Source organism: Penicillium lagena (genome assembly GCF_028827675.1).
Source record: "Penicillium lagena strain IBT 129212 chromosome Unknown utg000002l_segment0_segment0, whole genome shotgun sequence".
Classification (NCBI taxonomy): domain Eukaryota; kingdom Fungi; phylum Ascomycota; class Eurotiomycetes; order Eurotiales; family Aspergillaceae; genus Penicillium; species Penicillium lagena.
In genome coordinates this window covers 1,420,672-1,434,909 of record NW_026623223.1, presented here as the reverse complement: position 1 = coordinate 1,434,909, position 14,238 = coordinate 1,420,672, and the positions used below count along the sequence as shown (strand labels likewise).

The 14,238-nt window shown below is 51.3% G+C and overlaps 6 protein-coding genes across 6 annotated transcripts; 4 read left to right on the top strand and 2 right to left on the bottom strand.

Moving 5' to 3' along the window:
• Positions 1 to 348: 348 nt before the first annotated feature.
• Positions 349 to 7,323, top strand: N7510_003334 (myosin heavy chain; the record flags this gene model as incomplete). Its single annotated transcript, XM_056975261.1, has 4 exons — positions 349 to 789; positions 850 to 993; positions 1,057 to 1,241; positions 1,302 to 7,323. The coding sequence occupies 4 exons, from the start codon at positions 349 to 351 to the stop codon at positions 7,321 to 7,323; spliced, it is 6,792 nt and encodes a 2,263-aa protein (XP_056835217.1).
• A 7-nt stretch (positions 7,324 to 7,330) lies between these two features.
• N7510_003333 (uncharacterized protein) lies at positions 7,331 to 7,792 on the top strand (the record flags this gene model as incomplete). The annotated part of the gene is made up of 1 exon (XM_056975260.1): positions 7,331 to 7,792. One exon carries the CDS (start codon positions 7,331 to 7,333, stop codon positions 7,790 to 7,792), a length of 462 nt encoding a protein of 153 aa, XP_056835216.1.
• A 462-nt stretch (positions 7,793 to 8,254) lies between these two features.
• Positions 8,255 to 8,976, top strand: N7510_003332 (pre-mRNA-splicing factor ISY1; the record flags this gene model as incomplete). The annotated part of the gene is made up of 2 exons (XM_056975259.1): positions 8,255 to 8,609; positions 8,711 to 8,976. 2 exons carry the CDS (start codon positions 8,255 to 8,257, stop codon positions 8,974 to 8,976), a joined length of 621 nt encoding a protein of 206 aa, XP_056835215.1.
• A 130-nt stretch (positions 8,977 to 9,106) lies between these two features.
• On the bottom strand, positions 9,107 to 10,196 carry N7510_003331 (putative GTPase MTG1; the record flags this gene model as incomplete). The annotated part of the gene is made up of 2 exons (XM_056975258.1): positions 9,107 to 9,868; positions 9,930 to 10,196. 2 exons carry the CDS (start codon positions 10,194 to 10,196, stop codon positions 9,107 to 9,109), a joined length of 1,029 nt encoding a protein of 342 aa, XP_056835214.1.
• Positions 10,197 to 10,856: 660 nt separating this feature from the next.
• On the bottom strand, positions 10,857 to 12,866 carry N7510_003330 (ferric reductase family protein; the record flags this gene model as incomplete). The annotated part of the gene is made up of 3 exons (XM_056975257.1): positions 10,857 to 12,055; positions 12,108 to 12,592; positions 12,643 to 12,866. 3 exons carry the CDS (start codon positions 12,864 to 12,866, stop codon positions 10,857 to 10,859), a joined length of 1,908 nt encoding a protein of 635 aa, XP_056835213.1.
• A 423-nt stretch (positions 12,867 to 13,289) lies between these two features.
• Positions 13,290 to 13,826, top strand: N7510_003329 (copper transporter family protein; the record flags this gene model as incomplete). The annotated part of the gene is made up of 2 exons (XM_056975256.1): positions 13,290 to 13,660; positions 13,721 to 13,826. 2 exons carry the CDS (start codon positions 13,290 to 13,292, stop codon positions 13,824 to 13,826), a joined length of 477 nt encoding a protein of 158 aa, XP_056835212.1.
• Between the last annotated feature and the right edge of the window lie 412 nt (positions 13,827 to 14,238).

Sequence of the window (14,238 nt, the reverse complement as noted above, 5' to 3'; positions counted from 1 at the left end):
GGTGAGTGACCAGAAAGAATCTCAGCGGGTAAAAAAGAGACAAGCGCCGAGTGCACGTGACATGACGAGAGGTGCACGGGCCACCAGAGATCGGCGGGAGCCCGAGGAACGCAGAGTAAACAAACACGCACTCACCCTCACCACTGCAACACTGGACTGATTATTACTCTTGGTCTGGGATACTACTTGGGAGTCTTGATTCACTCCCATTTTAACCCTGTTGGAAGTCACTCTCGACTTCTTTCTCCCCCCCTTCCTTCTCTCTCCTCTCCATCTGGATCTCGGAACAATCTGGGCGATGCGACCGACTGGCATGGCCTAAGGATGTCCAATTGACCTGTTCTCGCCATGCTCCCCTCTCAACTTAATGGCAGCCCCAAGCGTGCCAACCCCTTTGCTCGGTCTTCTCCCTCGCCGGCGACTCAGCCAAAACCCACGCGACCCCAGTCTGCCATCATCACGCCGTCGGGCGGACTCGAATCGGCAAAAGGACATTTGCGCAATGCATCGGTCTCACATACATCTCCGACGCGATCGCCAGGTCTAGGAAGCCGAGAACGGTCCAATTCAGCAAAGCTCAATGCCGCGTCGGGCACTTTCGCCCCAACTTTTATCAAATCCGAAGAGCTACGTCGAGGAGCCGACCAAATTCGAGGACTCGAGGGCGACAATGACTTTTCCGGCAGCAAATACGTATGGCTTCGGGACCCCGAAAAGGCGTTCGTGCGGGGGTTGGTACTAGAAGAACTGGAAGACGGGCGACTGTTGGTGCAGAGCGATGACGGCCAGGTATGTGACCGAGCTGTCCCCCAGCGTGTTTCTCCACCTCGTGGCTGACACCCCTAGCAGCAACGAGAAGTCGATGCGGACCAAGTCGACAAGGTCAACCCCGCCAAATTCGACAAGGCAGACGATATGGCCGAACTCACCCATCTGAACGAGGCCTCCGTAGTCCATAACCTGCATACCAGATACCAGTCGGATTTGATCTACGTGCGTGCATTCTCCATATCAATACGGCTATTGGACTAATGGACTGACTTTGTTGGCCGACAGACGTATTCGGGGCTTTTCTTGGTGACGATAAATCCATACTGTCCCCTGCCGATCTACACCAATGAGTACGTGAAGATGTACAAAGGCCGTGGCAGAGAGGAGACCAGACCACACATTTTTGCCATGGCAGATGAAGCGTTTCGAAATTTGGTCGAAGAAGGCGAGAACCAAAGCATTCTCGTGACGTGAGTGCTGCCACCCGCCAACAGATGGTCCATTAGAACTGATCTCATCTGGGGATGTAGTGGTGAATCCGGAGCAGGTAAAACCGAGAACACGAAGAAGGTCATTCAATATCTGGCAGCGGTCGCGACTTCAGATACCCCATATGGCCGTTCAGGGACGAAGCAGTTCTCTTCCCTCTCACAGCAGATCCTGCGCGCCAACCCCATCCTCGAGGCCTTCGGAAACGCTCAGACCGTCAGGAACCACAACTCGTCTCGCTTCGGTAAATTTATTCGAATTGAGTTCTCCCGATCAGGTCAGATTTCTGGTGCATGGATTGATTGGTATCTCCTCGAGAAATCGCGCGTGGTGAAGCCGAACCAGAACGAGAGAAACTACCATATTTTCTATCAGCTTCTGCAAGGTGCAGACCGCAAAACGCGCGAAGGCCTTCTCCTATCGGATCTTCAAATCGAGGACTTTGCCTACACGAGAGAAGGCAACGACTCGATTGTTGGCGTTTCTGACCGGGATGAATGGAACTCATTGATCGAGGCCTTCCATGTCATGAATTTTTCTGACAATGACCAGCTATGCATTCTCCGCACAATCGCTGCCGTTCTCCATCTGGGGAATGTGTCTATTGTGAAAGAGAGCGTACGCGCAGACCAAGCTGCACTTGGACCTGATGGGTACTCCAGCATGGAAAAGGCCTGCCAGCTGTTGGGCATATCTTCCGAAGATTTTGTGAAAGGCTTACTTCACCCCAGAGTCAAGGCGGGCCGTGAATGGGTCGAGAAGGTTCAAACACCTGAGCAATGCCGCCTGGCTCTTGATGCATTATCCAAAGGAATCTATGAGCGTGGCTTCGGGAACCTGGTCTCTCGAATTAACAATCAGCTTGGCCGTGCCATGGCAGCCGACGAGAATTATTTCATTGGTGTTCTGGATATTGCCGGTTTTGAGATATTCGACAACAATAGTTTTGAACAGCTGTGCATCAACTACACGAACGAGAAGCTGCAGCAATTCTTCAACCACCACATGTTTGTTTTGGAGCAAGAAGAATATGCTCGGGAGCAAATTGAGTGGCAGTTCATCGACTTTGGAAAAGACCTCCAACCCACGATCGACTTGATCGAACTGACAAATCCGATTGGTATATTTTCCTGCCTCGACGAGGACAGCGTGATGCCCAAGGCCACAGACAAATCATTCACCGAAAAGCTTCACTCTCTGTGGGACCGCAAGTCTCGCAAATATCGCGCCTCTCGTCTCAACCAAGGATTCGTCTTGACTCATTACGCCGCAGAAGTGGAATACAACACACAGGATTGGCTGGAAAAGAACAAAGATCCCTTGAACGACAACATCACCCGTCTTCTGGCAGCTTCGAAAGAACGACATGTCGCCAATCTCTTCTCTGATTGTGCAGAGCCCGATGAAGACGGCGGCGACTACCCCCGTAATCGGGTCAAGAAGGGGCTTTTCCGCACAGTGGCTCAAAGACACAAGGAGCAACTGTCAAGTCTCATGTCACAGCTGCATTCAACACATCCTCATTTTGTGCGTTGTATACTGCCAAACCACAAGAAGCGCCCAAAAATGCTACATGCCCCGTTGGTGCTAGATCAACTCCGGTGCAATGGTGTCCTCGAGGGGATTCGCATTGCTCGCACAGGTTTCCCCAACCGTCTTCCGTTCACCGAATTCCGACAACGGTACGAAGTTCTTTGTCAAAACATGCCAAAGGGCTATTTGGAGGGTCAGAGCGCAGCTAAGATTATGCTTGAAAAGCTTGGAATGGACCGAGCCTGGTACCGGGTTGGTCGAACTAAGGTTTTCTTCAGGGCCGGAGTTCTGGCGGATCTGGAGGAGAAACGCGATCAGCTCATTCGGAGTATCATGACCCGGTTCCAGTGCCACGCCAGAGGCTTCGTGCAGCGCCGGATTTCGAACAAGCGGCTGTATCGTGCCGAGGCAACGAGGATTATCCAGCAAAATTTCCATGCCTACCTTGCCCTCAAGGGAAGCCCTTGGTGGCAGCTCTTCTCCCGCATGAAGCCACTCTTGGGCGATACGCGGACAGCAAAGGAAGTCAAGAGACGGGACGACAAAATTCAAGAGCTGGAGGTGAAGATGAAACAAGATCTCGCTGATCGCCAGAAGCTTGATGAGGAGCGACGCCGGACCGAAATGGAAATCCACAAGATCCAGAAAACCCTAGAAAGCGAGCGGGCTCTCGCCTTGGACAAGGAAGAAATATTCAAGCGTTTGCAGGTTCGGGAAGGCGAACTCACAGAGAAGCTGGCAGGTGCCATCGCAGACCAGGAAAATCTAGAAGAGCAACTGGACGAACTGGTTGAGGCGAAGAAGAAAACCGAAGAACAACTTCAGCTCCGGATTACACAGCTTGAGCAAGCCGGGCAGATCATTCAGCAATTGGAGTCTGGCAAAAACGATTTGCAATCTCAACTGGACGAGCTCAATCAAAAGCTTACCGATACCGAAGGCCAATTCACTGGCAAGAATGGTCAGATCCAGGAACTTGACCGGGAAATGAAAATGCTTCAGAGTCATTTGAATTTGAAGGATCGCAAACTTCAGGACTTGGAGGCCAGACTACTCAAAACGGATCAAGATCTCGATGTCAAACTTGCCAATACAACTAAGGATCTCGATAAGTCCAAGAAACAGATCAAAGAGCTTCTGGATGACAACCGCTCTGTCCGTCAACAACTTTCCGAACTCTCTTCCACTTCCACCGGCTATGAGGATCTTCTGCGGCGCAAAGAAAGTGAATTGGCAGTTCTTCGTAACGATGTGAAAAAACATGAGGATGAGCGCAAGAGCCTCCACTCTGAAAAGACATCACTCTTGACACGTCATGACAATATGCAGAAACGCCTCCGCGAAGTACAAGCTGAGTCTGATGCCATGCGATCGGAAAAGGCACAGCTTCAGCGTGAGGCTGCCGATGTCAAACGACTATTGGAAGAGAAGCGCACCGAAGATGCCGAGGCCGGCGAGAGCAGAAAGCTGCTGGAACAGCAAGTGAAAGATCTCAAGGACCAGCTCTTCAAAGCACAAGCAGACCTCAGCCGTGAACGCCAGTCGAGGGATGATGTACAGATGCTAGCCGAGCATAATCTGGCTCAACTGACTGACAAGTACAACGATCTTAACGATTCCAAGATTGAGATTGAGAAGGAGATGTACATCCAACAAGATTCCCTCCGTCGCGCGACAGAGGCTCGCGTTCATGCTGAGCAGGCCCGCAAAGACTTGCAAGGAGAGTTGATCAAACTCCGCGACCGATTCACTGATGTAGAGAGCTCCCGGTTGAATGCAGCGGCCGAGATCGAACGCAAGACCATGAAGCAGGCTGACGAGCGCATTGCTAGCCTGCGTCGAGACCTTGAGAGCAAGTCAGGCCAACTTGACGAGATTGAAACGGAACGGTCCCAGTTGTCTGTCCAAGTCCAGGAATTGACGCAGCTCATTTCGGAATCAGACAACTTCCGCCTCCGCAATGATCAACACAAGGAGCGTCTTGAAAGAGAGCTTGTGACTCTGAAGGGCAGACTGACAGCGTCCGAAAATGATAATCGAGCTCTCCTTACCAAGATTCAGCAAAAGAATCTCGATCTTGCTCGGTCCAACTCCAAGGCAAGCGACAACAACAAAATGCGACTGACAAACCTTCAAAAAGAGAAGGCCAAGCTGGATGAAGAAAACAAAAAGCTCCGCCAGCAGCTCGGGGACTCACAGCTCTCTATTACGTCTCTTGAGAAGCAAAAGGAGAAGCTGTCATTGACCTTGGAAGATCTCAACCACGAGGTCAATCGCGAGCACAAGACGAGTCGCAACGCCGAAAAGGCCGCTTCCACTGCCAACATTCAGCTCGCAGAGGCAAACCGCAACCTTGAGAATGAACGGCAGCTGCGGGGCCAGGCTCAAGCCAACACGCGACAACTTCAGGGCACCCTCGACAGGGCAAACAAGGAGATCGAGGACCTGCACCGCCAGCTCATCCTCCTGCATAAGGTTTTCGAACCTGAAGCCACTGATGAATCCACAAAGTCATGGGAAGCCGTTAAGCCGCATCTTTCCAAGCAAGTCGACATGGCACAGGTTCTCGAAACCGTGCAAAACAAACTTCAAGTGGCGGAAGAGAAGTACTCGAGGGCCGAGAGCCAGCTGTCAGAAATGCGCCGGCGTCACTCCGACGAAATGAAGGAGCTCGATGCACGCTATTCCTCGTCGAAGCGTGCTCTCCTTGAAGAGATTGACCAGAACGAAGTGGCCAACAATCGCACCCCAAGCCACTTCCGCAAGAATTCTGAAAATGCCCAGAAGAAATTCTCCAACCCCAGCACGCCCAACCGACGGTACAATGTCTACGAAGGAGTTAATGACTCTGGCCGGTCAGACCGAACGGTTGATACCGTGGGATATCAGAAGCGGATGGATACGGCGGCCGAAATCGAAGAGCTCCAAAATAAACTACAGATGACCGAGATGCAGAACAGGCACCTCCAAAGCCAGCTGGAAAGCTCGACACCGATGCGGGATATCTGGCAGGATGAAAGCCCCTCCATTCGCCGTGTGCAGCTACTGGAGAGAGAAAATGGCCGTCTCCATGACCAGCTTGATGACTCTGCCAAGAAGGTGTCGGCCCTGGAGCGCAGCATTCGGTCCGGAGAACTCTCACTCCGTGATGTTCAGGCCAAGTCCCACGAGGAACTGTACGACTTAATCAACTCTCAGGAGCACTCCCGGCGGTCTCTACTCAAGGTCCACAACGATACCATGTCCGAGTTTGGCGAGGCGAAAACACACTACGAGAAGCTCAAGCGCGCCAAGGCGATTCTGGAAGTTGAACTGCGTGACGCCCGGTCCGAAGCCCAAGAACTTCAGTCGGCGAGAGAACAAGACTCCATCAGCCGCAATCAGCTCCTTCAGGAATTCTCGGATCTGCAGATTCGTCTGGACGCCGAAACATCCAGGTCGGCCGATCTGGAGTCCAGCATGACCTTGTACAAGAGTCGTGCCGACCAGTATTTCAGCAAACTAGAGCAGGCCGAAGTCGCAGTGCTTAAGGCCTCTCGTGCCGAGCAATTCGCCAAGTCACAAAGCAAAGAGGCCGAGGAGACTTACGCACAGGTCATGGCAGAGCGCAAGGACATGGATGCTCAGATCGAGTACTTACAACAACAAACGCAGTCTCTGGAGGCCCGGATGGAAGACCAAGCTGCTGAGCTTCAGGGTGCCCTGCAGGCCAAGCAACGCCTCCAGAATGAGCTGGAAGATTACCGGAACCAGCGAGCCATTGATATCGAGGATAAGGAGACATCGATGGAACAGACCAGAAAGAAATACCAGCGAGAGTTCTCGACCATCAACCACGAACTTGAAGTGGAGCGCGAGCGCCTGCTTAACGTCCGCGGTGAAAATAGTCGTCTGCGCGAGGAGCTCGAGGACCTTCGAAGCAAGTGGGATAACGAAGTGCTCAACAGCTCGACCTGGGCCAAGGAGAAGTCCCGTATGGACATTGCCTTGCAGGACGTCACCACTTCCCACGAGGAGGCTGTCAAGGCCCACAGCGAGGCCCAGAGCAAGGTTGTGTCATTGCTGTCACAAGTTCGAACACTTCGCACCTCCGTTGATGATATTACCGCGGAACGCGATTTGCTTCTCAAAGACAAGAAGATGCTGGAGGGCCGACTGGCTGAGGCTGGGGAACGTCTACAGGATCTCGCCAAGGGTGAAAGCCCGTCCATGCGCAATGCTGCCAGCATGGACCGTGAGTTGCTTGAGCTCAAGTCTCGCCTCGCTCAGCAGGAGGATGTCTCTGCTGCCGCTGTTGGCAAAATGCGTCGTGCCGATGCTCTCGTGACCGAGATGCAGAAAGAAGTCACTGCCGAACGAGAGACCAACGCCCAGCTCTTCAAGGAGAAGGCCGCTCTGGAGAAGAATCTGAAGGAGGCGCAGCTCCGTTGCGTTGACCTCGAGACCAAGAGCTACTCATCCGGTAGCCAGGATGTTCGCTTCCTACACAAACGGATCAAGGAGGTAAGATTCCATCCATTTCTACATTGAGTGACGAATGCTAACACGACTTCTGCTGCAGTTGGAGACCCACCTCGAGGAGCAGGAGAACAAGCACAGCTCAGAGCAGCGCTCTCTGCGCAACGTCGATCGCACAGTCAAGGACCTACAGTCGCAGATTGACAGACGCGAGAAGATCAACGCCCAGCTGAACGATGATATCAACAAGGCTCGAGACAAGATTGAACGGCTCCTTGGAAACATCGAAGAGCTGCAGCACAGCGATTCAGAGACGCAATTGCAGGCCCGCCGCGCCGAACGAGAGCTGCGCGAAGAGCGTGAAAAGGCACTCCGTTTGGAACGTGAACTGGAGGGATGGAAATCACTGCGTGTTGAGAGGGGCAGCACCATTAGCCGAGCGCCTCTGGCTGCTCTCAGTGATGTGGGCAGTCGTCGTGGAAGCGGCGCCTACAATGAGCTGCCCCAACGGAAACCGAGTAATACCAAGGGGTTCCTTTAAATTTTGGAGGATAGATGATGGTTGGACATGAATGGTAGTCATGGATTCGTTGATGGCAAGGCGTATATGTTGCACTGGATGGTTATCTTTGTCTGGTGGCCGCTGTTCATAGGTGCTTGATTGGCCAAATGTTGTATTGCTACTTTTTCTTTTTGGCGAAGTGATTTTATGTCTCAATGGGAATTTGTTTGATATTGGTTGTTCATTCTTGACCTGATCTATAGCCGTTTGTAGTCAGCAGTCCACGTGACCCTTTTGCGGGTACGACCAGTTCCAAGCCGAGTTCTCGTCCTTCACTGCTCACTCCCTCAACCTCACTCAGGCGCCGACACGGCCATTTCCTCACAATGGTAAGCTTCGCCGATTTTAGTCGGGTGTTATCCAGTCCCCCGAGCTCCCTTGGCTAATGAAAACCCCAACCCGGGTCAAAAATAGGCTCGCAACAGTGAAAAGGCGCAGTCCATGCTGTTCCGCTTCCGGGCGCAACAAGCAGCGGACATGGGCATCATCGACATCAGTCGCACCCGGCGCCCGAAGGCCATCCAGACGGTTGACAACGTCGCCATGTGCGAGCGGTGGCGCGGGCAGGTCCTCCGTGAAGTGTCCCGCAAGGTATCGCGCATCCAAGAGCAGAGCCTGAGCGACTACCAGATCCGCGACCTCAACGATGAGATCAACAAGCTCATGCGCGAGAAATGGGCGTGGGAGATGCAGATCCGGAACCTGGGGGGGCCGAACTACATGCGCGGAACGGGTCGGGTGTACGATGACGAAGGGCGTGAGATTCCCGGCGGCGGCAAGGGTTATCGATACTTTGGTCGGGCGAGGGAGTTGCCTGGTGTTAAGGAAATGTTTGAGGCTGCTGTTCGAGGCAAACGGCCGCCGGAAGAAGAGGATGCGGCGCCTGGAAGGGGGGAGATATTGCGACTAAGAAGGTCGATGCGAATTACTTTGGATATGGACTGGATGAGGAGGATGGGACTCTGTTGCTGTACGAGAGGCAGAAGGAGAAGGAGGCTGTGGAGCACCTGCGTGTTCAGGGTGACGATGATGTCGAGGATGGATGGGAGTCGTTACCGGGTGACGCTGGCGATGGGGTAGAATGGCGACTTCCCACGCTTGAGGAAGTGCAAGAAGAGCTTGTGGACCGGAGGCGACGACGACTGCTGGACAAGATCACTTGAAACTGGCGTGCAAGTTCTGTTCTGGCGTTCCGGTGTTTGTTCAAAATAATTCCATCTACCGCATTGTCATGGCTGATTTCTTGGTGGTTTACAAGTTCTCGCAAAATATCATTTCCATATGTATACAATATCAAGGGGTATCATTTGAATCCGTATTGGAGGAATTCTTGCGGGATCCTCGTCCAGCCTTGAGTGCCTGGGTCATGCTGAGACGAACTGGCTGTGAGGGGTCCTCCAGGCGCCGTTTCTCTGCCTCAAGATCATCTAAGATAAATCGGCCCAGCTCGCCCGCGCGCCACTTCTGAATAAAATGCATGGCCGCCGAATCCAGGATGGGAACGCCGCCTTTCCCCAGAAGTCCCGTCTGGCGCGCGAACGTGTCAAGCAATGGTACCACCTCGTTCGTCGGTTCAGACCACCTTTTGTACGCCTGCACATCATGCAGGTTGATTTGATATAACAAGTAATCCACAAGTGTGATTGGCGATATCACGGAATCCTTGACACAGTTACAGAGCGCGAGTTTGAGCATGTTCTCCGCGTCCGGCACATAAGGCATGAATACACCTGGCGTGTCCACGACATAAACATGCGACCCATGCTCTCGCTCGATGATTTTAACCGGAGTAGCTATTTTGCGAGTGATACCCGGTTGCCCGCCAGTTCTCACGGCCTTGGCCTTGCCAACACCTTGGTTGCGCAGGTTGTTGATGAGCGTCGACTTGCCGACATTTGGCATTCCAACCACCAGGACACGACACCCAACGAGTTTATCGGGGCCTTCAGCATCGTCCCGGAGATGTTTGAGGATGTTGCTGACGTCCGGACGGGAAGACGAACTGACAAAGAAGGTGGCGGACTTCGTATCAAACCTCTGGAGTTTTTTCTCAATCTAGAAACGGGCATAATAAGTCTCACAAGGCTATGTCTAGCATTGAGTGGCTGTCACCCACCTGATTCCGCGCAGACGACTTGGGCATGCTGCCGAGATCTCGTTTGGTATAGACAACCAAGCGTCGCTTGTTGCCTAAGGCTTCTTCAAACATGGGATTGATTGAAGTGATGGGCGCACGGTAATCGCGGCATTCGATAACATAATCGATCGACGAGAGCATGCTTTTCATTTTGGTCAAGCCCGCGCGATGGTGCCCCAGAAAGTAGGATCTGGGGATCGATCCATAATGAGGGAAGACCTGGCGCGGAATGAACTTGGCCGCCATGGCCGGCTATGCAGTAGTTAAAAGGGTATCCAGCCAGAGAGCAGACAGGTCATTGCTGATTATGTATTGGACAGCCGTCTGCCTCAGTCGGCTGCAACTCGACGCGCGAAGTGAAGACGACGAAAAAGAGCTGGAAATTGCCGTTGAGAATCAGGCGGAATCCAGGGCGGTGAGAGTATGTAACGTTGGGACTTATCATGACAAACAACAGGAACTGGCACATGTGCTCTTCAAGATACAGGGTATTGGTTGGAAATGGTCATTTTATGTTTCTGAGTATCCTGATGCTTGGGGTTATCTCGCAGTCGAAATAAGAAAGGGCCAGCCAATAGCCTTTGGATACAACTTGATTCTTGCAAGAAGCTAGAGATAGATAACTAGAGTATTAAAAGGGAAGGAAGAGACATGACGAATTTCGATTCAAACTCTCTTCGACAACTCAATATCAGCGGGAGTTATTCAGGCGAACGGGTATCACAAGTCGCTTCGTTGGGGATGAAATCTTCTTCAAAATTGGACATCAGGAATTGTTCCGGCATGCCACATGTCCACCAGATTGGTGGTTGTTTGGATCCTGCCGTCTTGATTTGGTCCGGCTCAATAGTGAGTCCGGCTCAACAATGAGATCTTTAAGTGTGCATGTTCTTAATAGCATTTAGATTACCAAGAAAAGCTCTCGGCATGTAGATAAACCCCTTGAGCACCAGTTCCCTTGTCAGAGCCGCGTTGTTCGCTAACAGTAGCGACCGTATTTCTGACACTGCTCACTAACGACAAAGGACCACAGACTGCAACACCGGTTTCTCCCTGGGCATGATCCAATATATCCCAGAGAAGGGGTTTAAGCTGGGGCCGACCTGATTTGAAGGTAGAAGAAGGGGAAGACAATGACCTGCCCACTGTCGGTTTTTCCTCTGAGGTAATTGCATCCGAAGTATCCTGGATCCTAGTGCAGCAACACGGTCCGTCAGAAACGCTGCACTTGCACCCTGCCTTTTTCTCGAAAGCTTCTGAAGGTTCGATATCGCAAGTAACGAATAATTGAACTTCGATTTCAATTCCGGCGCTGCTCAGATTTTTCGTTGCTCGTTGTAACTCGTCTGCAATCCATGCTGTGCAGGACGTTTTCTTGATGACCCAGACGAATACCACTCTTCGGACTGGAAGAGCCTGATTTTGTGATCTCTGAGCAATATCGAGGAGTATTGGTAATGTAAATGTAACACCGGTTGATCCCGCAATGAGAAGAACCGTGTCGAACGCCGCGAAATCGGAATGTGAGCCACCATACGGGCCGCCGATCAAAGAACACAGCCGACCTTCTGTTTGTACAGTCTCTTCCTCCTCTACAGTTTTTTGGGACAGGTCTGTAGAGGATGCTTTAGCTGAGTGTAGTAACCGTCGAGTAAAGCCTCGGCAGGCCCCCAAGATAAAGACGAGATCATTATCATGAGATGAGGGAATCGATAGAATGGTGGCCGGATGTGATTGACCGAGTCCCAATTCAGGAATCGATAAGAATACATGTTGTCCTGGAGTCCAATTTTTGATTCGGGGCGATGTGACCCGGATTTTTGTGACGTCGCCAGGCAGCTCGTGGATGACTGCTTTTGCGGGCTTCATGTTGTTAAGTGCAAAGAGAAGACCCCGCAGTAGGCGGTCGAAAATAAAAACGCCGATTCCAATCCAGGCGTAGATCCTGGAGGATAGGGCGGTAGAGGGTAAGTGGTAGAATATGGCCACTACAAGGCCGACGAAAGTGATGATATGTTGAATCACGAAAAACTCATACCGCCAGTTTCGGATAGGAGCCGTTGCACTGAACACCAACCAGAGGAGGAGAATCCAGGTGGCGAATCCTTGATGATTGTTAGTCTGCAAGCATTGGGTTTTTTCGTCATCACATATTACCTGTCGGGATACAGCTATCTGTATCAATCTCAAGCTTCAAAACTTTATTCTTCTTCCAGCCGTAGGCTTGAACACCGCCGTGTATAGTAGCGGTCAATAGCATAATTCGCGCTACCCATCGGTGCAATATCTGCAGTCGCTCATAGGATACACCGACGGCGTATCCAATTAGATTCCGCTTCCCAGCAAGGAGAAGTAGGAGAGGAAATTGAGCGATCGTGAGCCATCCTGCGCGGAGGCCCTGCGCTTGCCAGTGTTGAGCACCAGGGTAGTCAACGTTGAAGAATTGCAGTCCCATGACGTATCCAAAATACACCAGGATGAGCAGGATTGATCCGAATGTCGGGACCCGCAACCAAGAGTTTGCTGGGGTGAGTTGATGGTAGACGACCTCTCGAATAACCGCAGTACAGCCAGCCAGCAGCGATGTAACTGAGTTAGAAGAGGTAGCAGGTCGTGGATGTTTTGCTGCAGCGGCACGTAATCTAGATTTAGGTTAGTAGTCAATCTCTGATCCCACGTAGAAGACACTGACCTCAACTTCAGCAATCCCCATCGGCTCCAGTTGGCAACTCCCGCCAACACGATCACGACGACAATCCCGTACCAAAAGGCTCGAGCAATCGCATAATCGGACTGTTGCAAAACCGAATCATCTAGAAGTGCAGCCAGGAAATCCGAGGCCACTGTATAATTCGACATATTCAGGCCCGCATTCGTGAGGTCCGGGCCTCCAGACATGCCTGTATCCATGTCCATCTTGTCGGATATGTACAATCCAAGATTAGAATATGGCAACGACAGAAGAGAACAAGGACGAGTGTAGGCTTACATATTAATTTATTGGAGGTAGCTAGACTCCCCACCATACATGTCTCCACCGGGTCGGCGGCATCTGTCGAATCACCGGAACGGGCTAATGCCAAGCTTCTCTTTTTTGCCTGTTTGCGGTTTAGCGTTGAGCACATTTGCGAGAGTTTTCTTTGCGTCTATATACTATTATGGGGTCGCAATAACTAATAGCTCCATGATGTCCCAATTCTTGCTTTCTTTTCCCGATTTCATTTCAGTAGTTTTTTCGCGTGCATCGGGCACATGATTACCTGAGCGACTCCTGTAACAAGGGATGATTACTCTCGATCCTATCGCTCCCTGAACATCCCTTTCTCGATTTTGCCCGTCATGGATATGGCTACCGCGACCGCGACCGTCTCAAGCACGATGATGCCGTCATCTGACACCTCAAACATGGTTTTCAATACGAACAATCTCTCCGCCATGCTGTACTCCAGTTCGTGGATGCCAACCAGCATCGCCGGCTACGTGGGCACCTGGTTCTTTCTTTTCTTCCTCGCTATTATTTGGCGAGCCATTGTCGCAACACTGTTCAAGTTGGACGCGTTTTGGGCCGCGCAAAATTCTCAATACCTGATTCTTATCAACGGGGGCCAAGAAAAACCAAAGCAAGAAAGTGTCGTTCAAGCATGGCGAGTTTCTGTGAATTTGCCTCGAGCAGCATTGCGCACGATCAGCCAAGGAATTGCATACCTATTGTAAGTTGTTTCTAGTCACCTAAGTGGATGCCCAATGAGCTTTGCTGACCTATCTTGAAGGATGATTGCGGTAATGACTATGAATGTTGGGTTCTTTTTCGCCGTACTCGTTGGATATTTCATGGGAGAGCTTATCTTTTCCCGTCTCTCACGATCAGATTCGTAGCTATTGTTGGGGACCTCTTTATATATAAACAATTCTTATAAAATTCGCTCCATTATCTCATTAAGAGGAAAGTCTCCTCGGGCCTAACATCCGGGGCATGCTTGGATCACTGGCCGACCGGCTGACAGACGTTGGGACCTGTGACCCTATATGATGTATTCGGAGTAGAACTTTTAATCACTGACGCACCCTATCTAAGCTTGATTGAATGCATATGTTTTGACCGACCTACTTATTTCTGGAAGCATCCTTGTAACCCAGGAGATAGATTTGCATTCAACCGACCGACTTCAGAATCCCATTCCAAAGCAATCTGTTTATTCTTAGGTAGATAACCCTGAAACCAGCTTTCAATTTAAATCTGCTGACTCTGGTAATAACAGTGGACAGGAGATTCCTCTCTTTGCATACA